This window comes from Panthera pardus, unplaced genomic scaffold (assembly GCF_024362965.1).
Source record: "Panthera pardus isolate Hobbes unplaced genomic scaffold, ASM2436296v1 HiC_scaffold_24, whole genome shotgun sequence".
Classification (NCBI taxonomy): Eukaryota; Metazoa; Chordata; class Mammalia; order Carnivora; family Felidae; genus Panthera; species Panthera pardus.
This window is the reverse complement of record NW_026526810.1, coordinates 33,049,535-33,066,113: the sequence shown is the minus strand read 5'-3', so window position 1 is coordinate 33,066,113 and position 16,579 is coordinate 33,049,535. Positions and strand designations below refer to the sequence as shown.

Sequence of the window (16,579 nt, the reverse complement as noted above, 5' to 3'; positions counted from 1 at the left end):
AAAGAAAGGACAAACTAAAAGTTTCAGCCTGAAGACACCGTAGGGGGAAACATCTCAGCCTCTGCCTAGGAAAGCTGATGCCTGCCCTAACCGGGTTCACCAAAGCAGAGCTTCTTTCTTTTACTTCTCTCATTGACTGCTTTATTTCTCCTTCCCCAGGTTCCTACCTACCTTCCAGCTACTCTTTCTCCCCATATGGCAGCAAAGTCTCAGGGGGTGAAGATGCTGACAAGGCACGAGCCAGCCCCAGTGTCAGTTGTAAATCCAGCTCAGAGTCCAAAGCCCTGGACATCTTGCAGCAGCACGCCAGTCACTACAAGAGCAAGTCTCCCACGGTGAGTGGCACTGGCTGCTCCCAGAACCCAGGAAGGCCATATCCAGGCTCTGGGAGAAGGTGGGCAAGCACAGGTCTTAACTACAGTGCAGCCTGGCTGACTTTGACACTGGCGTCACCAGGCAACTCCATGATTCTTAGGTGTCCTGTGTTTGTAAGGAGTCATAGTGTGGGCTCAGAGCATCTTGCTGTCGTGTGTGTGTCTCACAACAGTGCTTTGTGTCTGCTTTTTTTTTTCCAGATAAGTGATAAAACGTCTCAGGAGAGAGATCGGGGAGGCTGTGGGGTGGTTGGGGGTGGTGGCAGCTGTAGCAGCGTCGGGGGAGCAGGCGGGGGTGAAAGAAGTGTAGACCGGCCCCGCACCTCCCCTTCTCAGCGCCTGATGTCCACACATCACCACCACCACCATTTGGGGTACTCGTTGCTCCCAGCACAGTACAACTTACCCTACGCAGCAGGTAAGCCTCCTTTCCCTACTTTTTTTTTTTTTTTTAAGATTTTAAGTAGTCGCTACACCCAACATGGGAGTTGAACTCACAACCTGAAGATCAGGAGTCTTATGCTCTACCGACTAAGCCAGCCAGGTGCCACCCCCCCACCACCTATCTTTTTGACTCCATCCCAGTAGCATAGTAGCATCGCCTACAGCACAGGACCCCCAGCAAGAATCCTTTTTTTGTCTCTTGTTGAGCTTCTAATCTGCCCAGGATCTTAGCCTCCTGCAGACAGTCATTAAAGCATATGACATTTATTTCCTCCCTTGGAGCTTAGGGACTCTCAAACTCCTCTAGAAAATTGGCTTTGATATTCAGAAGAATAAGGACCAGGTGTTCCCACAGCCAGAGAGAAACAAGCAGCTGAAAAATAGAGCTTTACTACACTATCCGCAGCCACTCTCTCTGGCCAAGTGTCAGATTTTATTCTGTCAGCACCCCAAAACTCAGTGAAGCCAGGAATTTAAGGAGAAACTCCTCCCAATACCCTCCCATCTAATAAAGAGAAAGTGTTTAATCAGAGAGTTCTGGGAGAGTTACACTAAACATGCCGTCCTCTCTCACTCAGGGCTTTCTTCTACAGCCATTGTTGCCAGCCAGCAAGGCTCCACTCCCTCACTCTACCCACCCCCGCGGAGGTGAGAATGGTAAGTCACTTTTTAATTGGGGACAACACCTAGAACAGGGATAGTTGATAGGTATCACAGAATCCCTGTGGAGCCTAGGTGAGGGAAAGCCATGCGGGGTCAGTGGTCTGGAAATGGTGGACTGCCGGCCAAGCCTCTTGTACAAGCCTCCCATTAAGCCATGTGCGTCTGAGGAGAGCCGTGGAACACAGGTGTCCCCTCGGGGCCAGGAGTGGCCTCCCTGCAGTTCGTTTTCTCGGAGCGCCACCTTGTGGTTGTTAACGCCAAAAGGCTGAGTGCCTGGTTATCTGTCCATGTTTCCCTTGCAGAACACCAAGTGCCCGGATAAAGTCAGCTTCACGGGCCCGGACTGGCTCACCCAAGGAGGTGCTGGAGGTGCCATTTAGACATCAGTTAAATGGTGTTGATCATCCTGTTTGCCGTTCCCACCATGACCGAAGGCAGACCCTTGGCTATCTCACCTCCACCAGATCCCTGGACTCCCCAACCCTCCCTCTTCCTCAGGAGCTGGAGAGCTGGTACTTAGCAAAAATATTTATTCTCTCGGCCACAGTTGAGACTGTTGTGGCCTCTGTGGAGATGAAGGCACGGGGAGCAACCAGGGGAACATGGCCTCAGCCCAGAGAAGTAACTGCTCCGTTCCCCAAGCCCCTGGTCAGCTGCCAGAGCAGTGCCAACCCCCACCCCCCAGGGAGGGACTCACAAGTACTGGGTAAGGTCTGAAGACAGCACAGCAGCCATACCCCTGTCACTGTCATTACCACAATCACCAGATCCTGCATCTCCCCAGCAGTTTGGGCCCTGGGAACTGGCAGCATGTGGAGGAATTAGAATCTCAGGAAAGAAATTGGGGGCTGTTTTCTCTGTACTTGTGAAAACAAAGTCTTCACCCATGAAGACTTCTCCCCTCTCATGTGAGCACATATAAATGCTCAGAGCCTAGCCTGGAAAGGAAGACCAAGGCATTTGCCCCACCATGGCCCTGGGATACCTGTCAGGCAGAGGGCTGAGGTCCCAACACCAGCACAGGGCTCCCCAGGGATACTTGGGAGTGAGCTGGAGCATGAATGGAGTCTGTGAAAAAGAACCTGCATCCCCACTAAGTCCTGCTGCTTCTAAGCCCCCAACTCCTTGCCCTTTTCTCTCTCTCCTCCTTACCCCTTGGTGCCTTTCCCAGGGGGATCCCCATGCTGATCTCTCCTTCTCTTTTCCACTGCTTGGCTCTTAAGACTCAGGCAGGTAAAATAGTATTCTCCCCAGCATGGGGAGATCTGGAGTCTGCCAGGTCACCTTCGGGCAAGGCCCAGGAGGGAGGCCCTGGGAGCACCCAGCAGTTCTTAGAGGTGTCCTGTCCATTCAGCCATCTGAGTATCCTCCTCATTTAGGGCCACAAATATATACAGCCCAGTTCCTCTGTATACAAGTACATGATTTTATATAGCTCAATCTATAACCCCACGTGTGCCAATATCAGCTGTGTTTCTTTGTTAACACACGTTTTTGTTTTAGGGGCCACTGGCCATGGAAAGTTACGGGTTCCTTAGACCCTGGGATAACACATCCAAGCCATTACTCCTCAGAGCCAGAGTGTACTCAGTGGAGCTGTGCTATGAGGCAGCAGACATTTCTCTGCTCTCCTTAGAAATGCAGTCTACCAGCCCAGCTTTATGCTCTTTGCCCTGGGAAAGTGACCATGATTTGGTAGCTTTATTGGAGTCACTTCTTCCCCAAGGTATGAGGAGCTTTAGCTCTTATTTTGCTTTTGAGGTATCATCCCTTTGTTCTCCTTGGCTATCTTTCCTTGACCTTCTGGATTGAGAAAGACTGACATACACCAGCCTAAGGCTAGAGAGGGGTATTTGTGACCAGAGTGCCAAAGTGACCATTTAAGAGCAAGGACTTGGCTCGGACTCCATTTGGGGCATGGGGGTGGAAGACAATAAGCACAATGCCCAGCAGAGGCTGCTTTCCAAGAGCCCTGGCTTAGGGTCGTTTGCCCAAGAGGAGCCCCTTTCACCTATAGACCTCTCCTCTAGGCTTTCACGTCAGTTGTTTTTGTTCAAGTTGGGTTGAATCCTTCCCCAAAACCCACTGTTTTAGACCACTTTGCAGGCCCCCAAGCAGCCTCCCTTTTCCCCATCATTCCCTCGGCCTCCTGCTAAACCCAGAGGGCAGGGCTCTGGGCAGTGACTTCCCTTTCATCCATGGAAGTAGTTGGTTTGGGCACCTTCACCCCACCTAACCTGAGTCACCCCCACCAAGAGGATGACTCTGAATTTCAGCCTGACTGTACCCTCCCAGACTCCTGTGGGGTGGAGCCAAGGGCCCATCTCTGTTCCTGTTTGTTTTTAAATATTGTTATGTGTTTTGTAACTGTGGCGCTGGCTTACAGCGTGCTCTGTACATATTGTAAAGAAACCGTTGGAGTAATTTTCTTTCCCACTGGGCAGGCCTGGCCCCACATTCCTGCCCCTTCCACTTGGTTCTGTAACACAGAGAAGAGGAACTTCTGTATTAGCAGGGCAGCCTTGGGTTCTGCAGAAGGGAATTTTTTTTTTCTTTCCTTACAAAGAAACATTTGGCTCTCTGATCCTTATATCCAAGTCTCCCTAGAAGCGTAGGAGCTGAGCTCCCAGAAGAGCAGGTGAAAGCAACAATGGCAGAATAGCACTGTCTTTTCCTAGTCCCTGCTCCTTGCCAGGTCCAGTCTTCCCTCCCTGAAATAACATGCAGCAGCTGCATCAACGAAGGAAGTAGAGATCCTTGACAAGTGCTGAGTGAAGGATCTGCTGTCCACCTCCAGCCTCTATGGAGAGGAGGCACACAGGTAGGAGTACCTGTGGCACCCATGACTTGCTCAGAGAGATGAGACACTCAGCAGGGATTCCACCCCATGAGCAAAGGCTGGAATAGCTTGCTGGGACCAAGACCACCAGACCAAAGCTCTCTATGAGCCACCTCTGCCCCTTCACAAACCTCGTTCACCGGGGCTCCACACAGAGGACCTACAGGGAGGGAGCCTCATCCCCAGTTAGGACAGCCAGGGCTGGGAGAGCTGCTCTTTAGGGTTCACATCTGCTTCCTCACTTAAGGTGTGCCGGTTTCCTTCATCCCCCTTCCCTGCCTGTACATGTACGTGTACATGTACGAAGTTCCCTTCTCTTACCTCATTCCCTCCACATGTCTCCAGGTCAAATGACCACAGGCAGAATGGTTAAGAAGGCACCCCATGAAATGAAATGGTGACTCTTGAATATTCTCTCCGGGCTCCAAGGGGAGGGTGAGAGGATGTGGTTTTGGGGGTGGGAGGGTGAGACTGTAGAAGGGCTAGAGTTACTGTACATGGGCTTTGAGGTCACCCTGTTGCTCATTATGCTGTGTACCCTGTTACCATCCCAATGTCTACTCTCCTGCCCCTGTGATTTAACTGGGCAGCTAGTTGGCCCCATAATTCTGGGCCTTTGTCATTTGTTTTACTACTAGGGCATCCCAGGAAGCTCTCTGATGATCCTCTGCCATGGGCCCCTCCTGGGATCAAGCCCCTCCCAGGCCCCGCCCCCAGCCCCTCTTGCCCCAGCCCACCCGCTTGCCTTGGTGCTCAGCCCCCCATTGGGAGCAGGTTGGGGCGAGCTGGAGGCCCGGGCTGGAGGGGCAGTGTTGCTGTTCATAGCTTTTGTTCCATTGGCGTTGCTCTGTTGGATTTAATTTCAGTCTTCCTGATTCTTCCCTTCTGTAAAGTGTACATTACCAAGTTCCTTGTTTTTTATATATATATATATATAAATATATATATATACAAACTGTACTCTTTTTGCCTTTGTACATTCAGGCAAGAAGAGAAAATAAATCTTTTTAAGAGACAATCACAAATCTGTGAGGGCTGCTGGTTATTTCTCTTGGAGTTTGCTGCTGAGCTGCCTCCTCCTCCTTCCCTGCTTTTCTGTTTTCCCCCAGCTTTCCTGATCTTCCTGGTCCTGCTCCATATGCATCCTCAGCTCTACCTTCCCTGGCTGATGGCAAACTGTTGAATCCAGTGTCCAGACTACCTGCCCTTGAGCCCTTTCTTGCCCAGTGGTGTTTTCCAGCTTGGCCACTGGCTTATCCAGGGCTTTATCCTGTGCCCTGGCCTCTCCTGTCTTCCCCCTTAGACCCCATTCACCAAAGTGGCTTTGAACCCCTCAAGTACCCTGAGGTCTATCCCCCCGGAGGCCCTGGCTTTGGACACTCACTTGTGAAACTATGCAGCTGGGAGCTCTCTGTTTAAGAGTTTGCACTACTTGAACTGCCTGGGAGTTAGAACGGATGGTTTTTAGGAATGAGTGAGAAACTGTCCCCTAATCCCCCTCCCCAATTCCAGCCTCCAGAGTGCTCTGATCCAGAGCCCAGAGAATCATTCCTGGCTGGAGGACTCCTATGGCTACCCCATCAGAACAAGGGCTAAGGATTTATGAGTCCAGAGCATTTGATCAGACTTTCAGAGGGTGGTATATTCTGAAACACAGCCCAACCAAACCATTGTTCTGCCTCTTGAATTTTCTCCTTTTCCTCTGATCTCCTGCTCCCCTTTTTTTCCCCTTTCTCTCTACTTCCTTTTCTTAATTGGCTTTGGAATTGAAGTATATTTTTAAATTATTTATTGTATTTATTGAATAAAGTTTTTAATGTCCCTGTTCTTAAATTTAGACTTAGTTTGCCTTTCACATATCCTCCCTATCCCATCCCATCACCCCTCAAAATATTAATACCTTCTAAGTTACTTTTTTGATTGGAGTGCAGCTTTTGGGTACCATATTTCTTTCCTGCCAGAGGTCCTATCTAGCAAAATTTTTTTTTCCAAAAGAAAAGCTTAACTGAGGGCCTGGGTTTCCAATTCAACGCTTCTAACTCTAGCTGTATTGAAGGGGGTCCATCAGCAGATGGCAGCAGAACCTCCGATGTGTTTGTTCCCTATCAGTTTGAAGGACTGAGTTTGATCTTGGTTCTTTATTCCTGTCTTGGAGATTCCCCAAGTCTGAGTTCAACATAATCCTAAACTGCCTACATTAACTTGGCCAATGTCCGCATTCATGCGGACCTTTGCTGTAGGTATCTCACAGCAGTGACTGTTTTTCATTCGCTGCCTCTAGGGGTTATATCCATGGAGGACAGATTTAAGTCCTTCCCATTTCCATTGAATATCCAGCCCCAGACCTTCCCCTAATACCATAGAAGATGGAGGTATTGCGCTCACTTTTATGAATATCAGGTGGAGTCCAAAGTTAGTAACTTGGCCAGTGTGAAAACACAAGTGCCACACAGAACACTGTGAAAATGGGCCAAAGACTCAGAAAAACTAAGGACAGCCACAGCTCAACAGCGGATAGTTCCAAAGCTATAGGAAGAAAAACCTGTCCATCACTTGGGAAAACAGAAGCAAAAGAGAAAAAAATGATAGTAAGCCCTTGAAAAATTTAAGGGACACCTGGCTAGCTCAGTTGGTACAGCATGTGACCCTTGATCTAAGGGTTCTGAATTCGAGCTCCCCACGTGTAGCCTACTTTCAAAGGGGGGTGGGGGGGGGGAACCTAGCTCCCTACAGTGCCACTGAGAGCTTACTCATCCAGCTGGTGGTGCAAGGGGAATGGCAGCCACACCTTTCTAGGGAAGGTATGTGCTGCTTCCTTCAAACACCTCCAGAAATGGGAATGTCAGGCATCTCCATGCAAAAGCCGAAACCCAGTTTCAGGACCCAGCCTCCTATACAAAAGGAAAACACTAAGAACAACCTGGATCCTGGGTATAGACTCTATTCTGGATGAAGCAGATGTGTACATACCTCTCTAGGGGGGTACTGGCAGTTTGTCCCAGGCTCCTAGCAACTGTGTTTTGCAGTATAATGGTGGCCCCAGAAGCCTCAGCTGGTTTATCTGTCCTGATGCAGCACTGCAGCGCTTTTCCTGAGAAGCATGTATCACACCCCTGCTACGTTAGGCTCTAGACTCAAAAGAGTAGTGGTAGAAAGCTGGTCCTGGTACAGGAATGAAAAACAGACCAACCACAACTTTAAATCAGTTTATTGACACAGTAACACAACACACTTGCCTCCCTGACACCCCCACCCCCCTCACCCAATCTAGATCTCTCCCCCCTTCCTCCCCCCTTAGGATGAGCTGTTCAGTGAAAACAGAAAAGGGCAGGCCACTTCTACACCCCCAGTCCCACCCCTAAGCCCTATGGGGCAGGGTCTCAGGCACTACTCAGAACCTGTTGAGAAGAGGGGCAGTCAGCACTATGTTCGGCCAGGCAGAGGCATCCAGTCCCTAAGAGCAGATTCCCACACAACCCCCAGGCCCTGAGTTGCTTATTCCTCTTCCTCTCTGCTCTTTGTGACCCTAGGAAAGAGACACCTTGGGTCCTGGGCCTACAGCCAGGAGCAAGAACTCCTGGCTATGATTTGTAAATTGGGAGTTTGGCTAGTGTTTTAAGGCCCAGGCACCCCAAAGAAAGCCCTGGTGGTGGGAGTGAACTTCAATGCCCCTATTTGAAATGCACTGATAACATTAAACAGATTAAGCCAGCTTAACCAAATGCCAGAACAACACTAAGCTGTAAAGAAGGAGGGGGTGAGACCTGGTTTCTCCAGACCAGACACAAATGCACACAGAGGAGCCCAGGTAGAGTGTCGAAAAACTCAAGGACACAGCCCAGGGGCTGAAAAGCCTATATTCAGGAGTCCTGGGTTGACAGGAAGCAAGGAAAGAAAATACACAGTCTTAAAAACCAAAAAAGAAAGCCCAACAACAGCAGGGGAACCTGAGCCTGACAGTGCCGTCCACCAGCCCCCCAAGCCTTGCCCCTGAACCCAGACAGTCCCTCCCCGTCTAGGCAATGTCCTCCCCTAGGCTAGATAGAGCACATCACACAGCGCAGTTTAAAAAGCTTCTAATGCCAGTTCATAAACATCTTCATTTACTATTGGTGATTACATGTGAATAATAGGTTTATACTGTTCTTTATGGAAAACAATTTCAACAAGTCAACTCGGAGAACACAATAGGCAACCCTCACCCTGAGCCCCTCAGCGTCCTTCCCTAGACAGCAAGGAGCCCCCTCCTCTGTCCCAGGGCTGCCTAACTTCCCCTCTCCCCCCACTGTGGCTCTTGGGCAAAGCATCCTCTATGACCATTAGTCCTCATCGGACAAGTTCTGGTCCAGGGGGTAAACCATGAACATCACATCTGGCCGAGAGGGAACACAGGGATGGCCTGGACGCACAATCTCAAAGCCCAAGAAGCTGAAGGTCTTCAGGAGTGGAGCTGTAGGAGAGTGTAAAAAGGATTCTGATAAACCAAGAGTAGGTTCAAATCAAAGGAAAACAAGAAACAAAGCTACAATAAAAGAAGTACTAGACCTTTACTTATACAGACCCTTCAAAAGCACTCCCACCCCTATGATTTCCCAGGGTTTATAAGGCAAACTCAAAAGCCCTACTTCACGCAATAAGAAGCCCCTTTTCCCCTCACTAGTTGCCCGCTGTCTGGGCAGTGGGTCTCAGGCTGTTTGGACTCCTCACCTCTGTCTTCCCGGCCCTTCCTGAAGCAGATGAAGACGTAGTTCACTTTCATCTTCTCTTCAGCAAACTCTAGCAGTGCTAACAATCTGCCAGAAGCAAAGAAAACGACTCAGGCCCACTACCACCTCTCTAGACTTTCCACCCCCCACCCTCAAAAAAAGGCTTCTCTGAGGCTCACAGCCAGTATTATAAATAAGGAACTCCAGGGAGAAGTTTCTTATTTCGAGAGCTGGAGTTCAGAAAAAAATAAGCCACAATCCCAAAGAAAAAAGTTACTGGATTATCTCTTACTGGAGTAAGGATTCTTCATCTGAAATTAACAGTGTTAACCAACTTCACTAATGCAGTTCACAAGACAGTAGGGGATCGAGCAAGACAGCCTGGTTTTTCAGGGGTCTTCTAAAGTTGCCAAGTTTGATGACCTTGGCTGCTACTGAGATGGACTCTGGGTCCTAACACTGCCTAAAAGGATTTCCTCAAGAGACAGGGGCCATCAAGAGAACTCTATCTTCAAAATAAAAAAAATTTAAAAAAAAAAGAAAGAAAACAAAAATCTACACCAAAAAAAAAAAAAAAAAAAAAGAACTCTACAAGACTGTTTCTTACACACCTGACTGCCTTGGAGGGCCTGGCCTTGCCCAATCTAATGAAATCCCACTGTATCTCAGAGCTTCCTGGCCTTTTGAACTGCATCACTGTATGGTGGCTCAAGGGGGATTTAATGTCTGCTGAGAAGAGCAAACCAAGGGGTGATTAAATGACAGGGATTTGGTTAATGTGATAATGATTCCCTTTAACTATAACCTATGGCAGGCCTGTTTTACTGGCTAAAAATAACTTGTACAAAATGTTATCTGCTTGGGAAACCTAGAGCTAGGGAAGAAGGCAGACTCCCTAATTCATCTGTTATCCCCAATAAGCACATGCCTTTCTCTGGAATGGGCCCTCCTTCCCCTCCCCCAGCACTTGCTCCTTACCCTTCTTTGCTCCCATCAGCTAATAATCCATCTGGGATTTCTACAAACAGGCTCTGGCTGGACAGGACTGCATCCCAGGAAGAGACTTTCACCTCAGTGACCTCATACTGGAAATGGACAATGTGAGGTTTTCCATCGTTCACAGGGAGGTCCTGGGTCACAGTGAGCTTCTCGTCCTGGGAGGAGATCAGATCAGAGGACCAGATCACTACCGCTCTGGCCACATTATAGGCCCCCTAACCTAGGTGGGTCCTGGGAGTGTTCTTGGGCCAATCTCAGGGTAGCATGGGATAAACAGCACACTGAAAATATAGTGCTGCATGCTGGCTAAATAGAGCCATCCATCACTCATCAGGCACAAAGACAAATTGATGGCAGTGAAAAGCCAGCATAATGGGAAAGGAAATATTTACCAAATGTCCATGAGATGCCAAGTTCTGTGCAAGGTGCTTTCCCATTTTTCAATCACCACCTCAAGTATGTTAAGTAGTTACTAATATCCCCATTTAAAATCTGACACACTGGGGCCCAGAACAATTAAGCAACTGACCCAAGCTAGTAAATGGCAGAGTTGAGACTCAAACCAAGTCTCCCTGATTCTAAGCCCATGTGTGTCCCCCACCCCAACATCATGCTCTTTCTTCCCCTTCTCTCTCTGAAAGAGCAACATTAGCAACAAATGAAAATATATGTGAGGGTCTGGCTGGGGCCCAGCTCAACCAAAGCCTGCTTCCAGCTAGACTGCAGGGTCAATGTTGTCTCCCCTGGGCAGTCTCAAGAGACCAGAACTCAGCCACCCTGGGACCTTTCAATGCCAATCTTAGGGAGAAGCTAAACTTCTGGGCCTCAACCACAGGAGATTAAAAGGCAGCAAAGGGCTGACTGCACTAGCCCAGATCATTCTCAGGCCAGACTGCCAGCAATCTCTTAAGCTCTTGGGATGTACCCTATGCTGCCAGGATGACAGATGATGGAGCTGCAAAGCCCCTTCTCATTACCCCCTGCTACACTACCTGCCCACCCCCTATCAGGCTAGTATGGGATGGACAGCAGAATGCCTAATAGTCTCCGACAATGGGAAAACTGCTCCTCCTGGCCCTTGGTACTTCAAAAGAAACCGAGGAGTCACACCAAAAAGAGTTCTTGCACCCCTCCCATTCATCATTCTCCCACCCACTCAGGACCCTGAACTGGCACTGAAGCGCTGACCACCAAGCTGAGAAGATGGCAGTGTTTGCTGGTGCACATATCCTCCCCTCCTAGTACTCCCCAAAAGCCACACGGCAGCCTCCACTGAAAAAGTTCTTCCCGATCCCCTACTGGCCTGGCCTAAGGGAAGACCAAAGGGCCGCAATTACTGCCCTTAAGCAGCAGCTCAGTGGTATCCGAGAGGGCTCTGCTCCAAGCCTTCCAGCCCAGCGTCCTCCTTACCTTATATATTAGAGCTGAGAGAGAAGGATCCCTGCCGCCCCCTCGCCCACCGGGGATCTTCGACAGTGGGTGAGGGGCATCAGGAGCACCACAGAGGCCCCGGAACAATGTGCCTGCAGCACTGGAGCTGGGGACAGTTACTCAAAGGCAAAATACTACTGCAAGAGACAGAGAAGGTAAGACTGTAAACACCAAGACTTGAAGACTCCTCTCAACATCCCCTCCAACCCCTGCCCGGTTCTCCCTAAACAAGCACTACACCACTGCCCCCATCCTTTTGGCTTTAGCTTCCAGATGGAGTCTGCCCTCTTAAAGCACACCCATCCTCCTGTAGAAAGCAGAGGGAATCCCAGAAGTGCTAAGGGAGTCAGTTGGACATACCTGACCAGAGGAGCACCTGTTAAACATCAAACAAATCTCTGTGGCACTGACAAACCTTGAGAGGAACCAGATCCTGGCTTGCCTTCAAGGCCTAGAACCCTGTACCCCCACCAGTCCCTTTCCTTACCCTAACAGTGTCTCAACAACCTATGTGACAGAATCTCAAAACCTATACAATCACTTCTGGCTGGAGAGGCATATAGGCCTCAAGATACCACATGGATGGGGTACCATGTCCTTGAGGACCCAAGGCCACTTTTCCTCCCCAATCTAAACAAAAGAACTGAACAAGAAGACAATGACCCAAATCTCTCCACGGTCAAGAACTGAATTAAATCCAGGGATCTGGCTTCCAGGTAAGAGGTACACTGTAGTACAGAGTATTATGTTCTGAGCTTGTCCCTGGTATGCCACCAAATGTTGGGCTTCCTTGCCCTTTGCTAGACTCTAACCAGGGCATGGGTGTTTAGATTATACTGACACGACTGGTATGGACACTCAGGTACATGTGTATCAAGGATGGGGTGTTGCTAGAAGGTAGATTTGGTGGGAACTAAGTAAGGAAGCCAATAATCAGATGGATCAGAGAGGGTGAAAGGCTCCTCAAGGAGCTCCCTGTGATCTCCAGGTGTGTACTCTTACTGCCACCATGATTTTCAGGTGGACCCTACAGGGCTCCAGATCTGCTCCACTGCCTTCTCTGAATCCAATTTAGTAGTTCCTTAAGCTGAGATGTAGCTCACTTCACAGGACAGCGGCAAGTGAATCAGGGAAAGAAGCAGACTGCATGTACACAACTCAGCAATAGGTCTGTCCCTTGGCCCCAACACCCCAGGCAGCAGGCAGCTGGAATGCAATGGATAACATATAGGAGGACACTGCAGTGGGTGCTGGAGCCAGCTCACAGGACTGTGCCCATCTCTTCCCAACTGTGTGTTTAATGAGGTCATGCTGGTAGCTTGAATGGCTCTGGGGGAAGTATTTACACCACAAAAATCATCAAATGCTAGAAGTCAAGGCTCCCCCCCTCCCACCCCCCGCCAAAAGGCGGCTGCAAAATAATGCAAGGCCCCATTCTTCACACTATTTGCTTTATACGGCATGCCGGATTTGAGTTCTTCACTTGGGCTCAGAGTGACAGAACTGAACTCACACCTAACACGGCAATGGTACAATAACGCAAAGGGCATCCAGCTAAGATCCTCAGTACTAAGAGACAGCTGAGACAGAAAGTCCAAACCCTTCACTGCTCTAGCTCAGCTCCCCTTTCTCTCAAGGATTTCAACCAGGGGCCTGAAATTACACTTAGAAATTTCATTGGGAGATGGAGTTCCCAGGGCAATGTCAGTGGGCCCGGAGCAGCATCAACACCTGGAGGTAAAAAAAACACATGCACCATTTCCTGCCTCCTCTGGAAAATCTCAGGCCATCCTCATCTCCCCTACTCTTAGCCTCAGTAACAGAAGAAGCAGAAGAAGCATGACTGAGGATTATGCTCTTTCCAATGAGGGACTTATTGGACTTATTTTCTACTGAGGACAAAGAACGATTATAATGCCCCCATTCCAATGTGTTAAGGGATAGAATAATAGAGTATCCAAGCCAGAAAAAATTATGACCGGGGGGGGGGGGGGGGGGGGGCTTTCCCAAGCAAAGGTACACACACAGACACCACCACCACCCCCCCACAGTAAGTTCTGTTCCCATTCCCTAGGGACCACTTCAGGCCTCTGTTGAGGTTCCTGCAGGAGCACCAGGAAGGCTGGGCCACTGAAAGCCACCAGGAAAGCTGGCTTGCCTGTAGGTCAGTGGAGCTACCTAAGAACTGGGCAGACCTCTCCTCTGGGGTACAAAGATGAGATGTAGCCTTTTATACCAGAACTGCATGGGTTCACAAAACCAGATCACCAAAGCCCTTGCACTTCTAGAATTTTGGTGCCAGTTTCTCAATCTCAGACTTCTACTTCCAGAGAAATTATTCTTCCCTGGTCTTTAGATGAGAGAGCTACATTCAACCCTTGATGGGCATTCCAACCATCATCTTGATTATGAGCTAATTTTTACTTGCAAATGTCATAAGCAATGGGGCCAACCCAATGAAATGATCAGAATAAGGTGGATTCTTTTTTCTAGATCCAGAATCCCCTTGTCTTCTTCCTAGAAATAATCCCTAGAGCCTGCCCTATGTCCAGCACTAACCTATGTGTTCACTCCTCTTAAAGTAAATGCAAGAAGTCTATTCCAAGGTGACAAATCATTTACTTCTCCCACTCTTACACAAGGCTCCTGGAAACTTCTCCTCCTACCCCACAAAGTCTGCATGAGAAAGCAAGTGTCTGTGAGTGAGGGTGGACGGGTGTTTCCGGTCCCCATCCTGAGATCCACTTCCAGTTCCCTACCAGAAACAGCTACAGTTTAGGATAAACCTAGGAGACTGGAGATCACAGTCAACAACCCTCTTCATTGTCCATCATAATGGATCTGCTTTTAGTTATTTGCTGTGAATGGCAAATTGCTTCTCTTTCAAAAAACCTGATTGCCATGTCTGAAGTGAGAAGAACAGGAAGATGGGTATATACATGGTGGTTAAAGAAATTAAGGGGCATGAACAGCAATCAGGCAAGAGAAAGAAATACAAGGCACTCGGTCACTATTTGTAGATGACATGCTACTCTATACAGAAAACCTCAACACCTTCACCAATAAACTATTAGAATAAATGAATTTAGTAAGGTTGCAGGATACAAAATCAATTCATTTTATATAAATCTGTTGCATTTATATATACTAATAACTACCAGAAGGAGAAATTAAGAAAACCATCCCATGTACAATTGCATGAAAAAAAAAAAAATAGAGGGGTGCCTGGGTGGCTCAGTCGGTTAAGCATCCAACTTCAGCTCAAGCCATGATCTCACGGCTCATGAGTTCGAGCCCCATGTCAGGTTCTGTGCTGACAGCTGGGAGCCTGGAGCCTGCTTCCAATTCTGTGACTCCCTCTCTCTGGCCCTCCCCCACTTGTGCTCTCTCTCAAAAATAAACATTTAAAAAAATAGAATATCTAGGATTAAATTTAATGAAAGAAATAAAAGACCCATACTTTGAAAACTGTAAGACACTGATGAAACTGAAGATGATACAAACAAATGCAAAGATATACCATTACATGAACTGGAAGAATATTGTTAAAATGTTCCTACTACCCAAATCTAAAGACTCTGTGCAATCCCTATCAAAACACCAATGGCATTTTCCTCAGAACTAGAACAAATAATCATAAAGTTTGTATGGTACCACAAAAGAGCCTGAATAGCCAAAGCATTCTGGAGAGAAAAGCAAAGCTGAACGTATCATACTCTCAGATTTCAAAGTATATTACAAAGTTACACTAATCAAAACAGTATGGTATTGGCACAAAAACAGACATATAGGTCAAACAGGATAGGGAGACCAGAAACAAACCCATACACATATGGTCAATTAATCTGCAACAATGAAGGCAAGAATATACAATGGGGAAAATACAGTCTCTTCAATAAATGGTGTTGGGAAAACTGCACAGCTACATGCAAAAGAATAAAACTGTGCCACTTTCTCACAAAACTAAACTCAAAATGGATTAAAGACTTAACATGTAAGACCTGAAACCATAAAACACCTAGAAAACATAGCAGTAAGCTCTTCTTTGGTCTTAGCACTATTTTTTGGGATCTGTCTCCTCAGGCAAGGACAACAAAGGCAAAAAATAAACAAGTGAGACCACAAAGAACTAAAAAGCTTGCAAGGGAAACTAACAAAACGAAAAGGCAACCTACTGAATGGAAGAAAATATTCACAAATGATATATCCACTAAGGGGTTAACATCCAAAATATATAAAGTACTCATACAGGGCTGCCAGGGGTGTCTGGCTGGCTCAGTCAGTGGAGCATACAACTCTTGACCTCGAGATTGTGAGTGAGCCTCACGATGGGTGCAGAGATTACTTTAAGAAAAGTAAAACCTTAAAAACAAAAACAACTCATACAATTCAGTATCAAAAATAATCCAATTTAAAAATGGGCAAAGGAGGAGGGGTGTGGCAAAAAAAAAAAAAAAAAAAAAAAAAAAAGGGCAGAGGAAGGGTGTCTGGGTGGCTTAGTCGGTTAAGTGTCTGACTCACTCTCAGTTCAGGTCTTGATCTCAGGGTCATTAGTTCAAGCCCCGCGCAGAGACTACTTAAAAAATGGGCAGAGGATATGAATAGACATTGTTCCAAAGACAACATACAGATGGCCAAGAGGCACATGAAAAGATGCCCAACATCACTAATGATCAGGGAAATGCAAATCAAAACCACAATGATACAATCATCTCATACCAGTGAGAATGGCTAATATCAAAAAGACAAGAAATAAAAGTGTTGGTGAGGAAGTGGAGAAAAAGGAACCTTTGTGCACTACTGGTGGGAATGACACTGGTGCAGCCACTGTGGAAAACAGTACGGAGGTTCCTCAAAAAATTAAAAATAGATCTACCATGTAATCCAGCAATTCCACTTCTAGGTATTTATCTGAAGAAAATGAAAACACTAATTCAAAAAGATAATGCACCCTTATGTTCATCACAGCATTATTTACAACAGCCAAGATACAGAAGCCACTTAAATGCCCATCAATATATGAATGGATAAAGCTGTGATATATATATACACAATGGTATACTACTCAGCCATAAAAAAGAATGAAATTTTGCCATTTGTGAGAACGTGGATGGGCCTAGAGG

At 47.5% G+C, this 16,579-nt stretch overlaps 2 protein-coding genes across 4 annotated transcripts in view; one reads left to right on the top strand and one right to left on the bottom strand.

Annotated features, from left to right (window-relative positions):
• ZNF609 (zinc finger protein 609) overlaps positions 1 to 5,345 on the top strand; it is a 210,269-nt gene extending 204,924 nt beyond the window's left edge. For all 3 annotated transcript variants that reach the window (XM_053888960.1, XM_053888959.1, XM_053888958.1), the window contains 4 exons: positions 160 to 335; positions 576 to 792; positions 1,397 to 1,475; positions 1,784 to 5,345. In XM_053888960.1, the coding sequence (XP_053744935.1) occupies positions 160 to 335; positions 576 to 792; positions 1,397 to 1,470 (467 nt within the window). In that variant the 3' untranslated portion in view covers positions 1,471 to 1,475; positions 1,784 to 5,345. The remainder of the gene's footprint in view (positions 1 to 159; positions 336 to 575; positions 793 to 1,396; positions 1,476 to 1,783) is intronic.
• Positions 5,346 to 8,380: 3,035 nt separating this feature from the next.
• Positions 8,381 to 12,919, bottom strand: OAZ2 (ornithine decarboxylase antizyme 2). Its single transcript, XM_053888718.1, is given in 6 exon segments — positions 8,381 to 8,770; positions 9,028 to 9,113; positions 10,005 to 10,180; positions 11,436 to 11,516; positions 11,518 to 11,593; positions 12,858 to 12,919. Coding segments are annotated over 6 exon segments (612 nt in total). The 3' UTR covers positions 8,381 to 8,639.
• Positions 12,920 to 16,579: the final 3,660 nt, after the last annotated feature.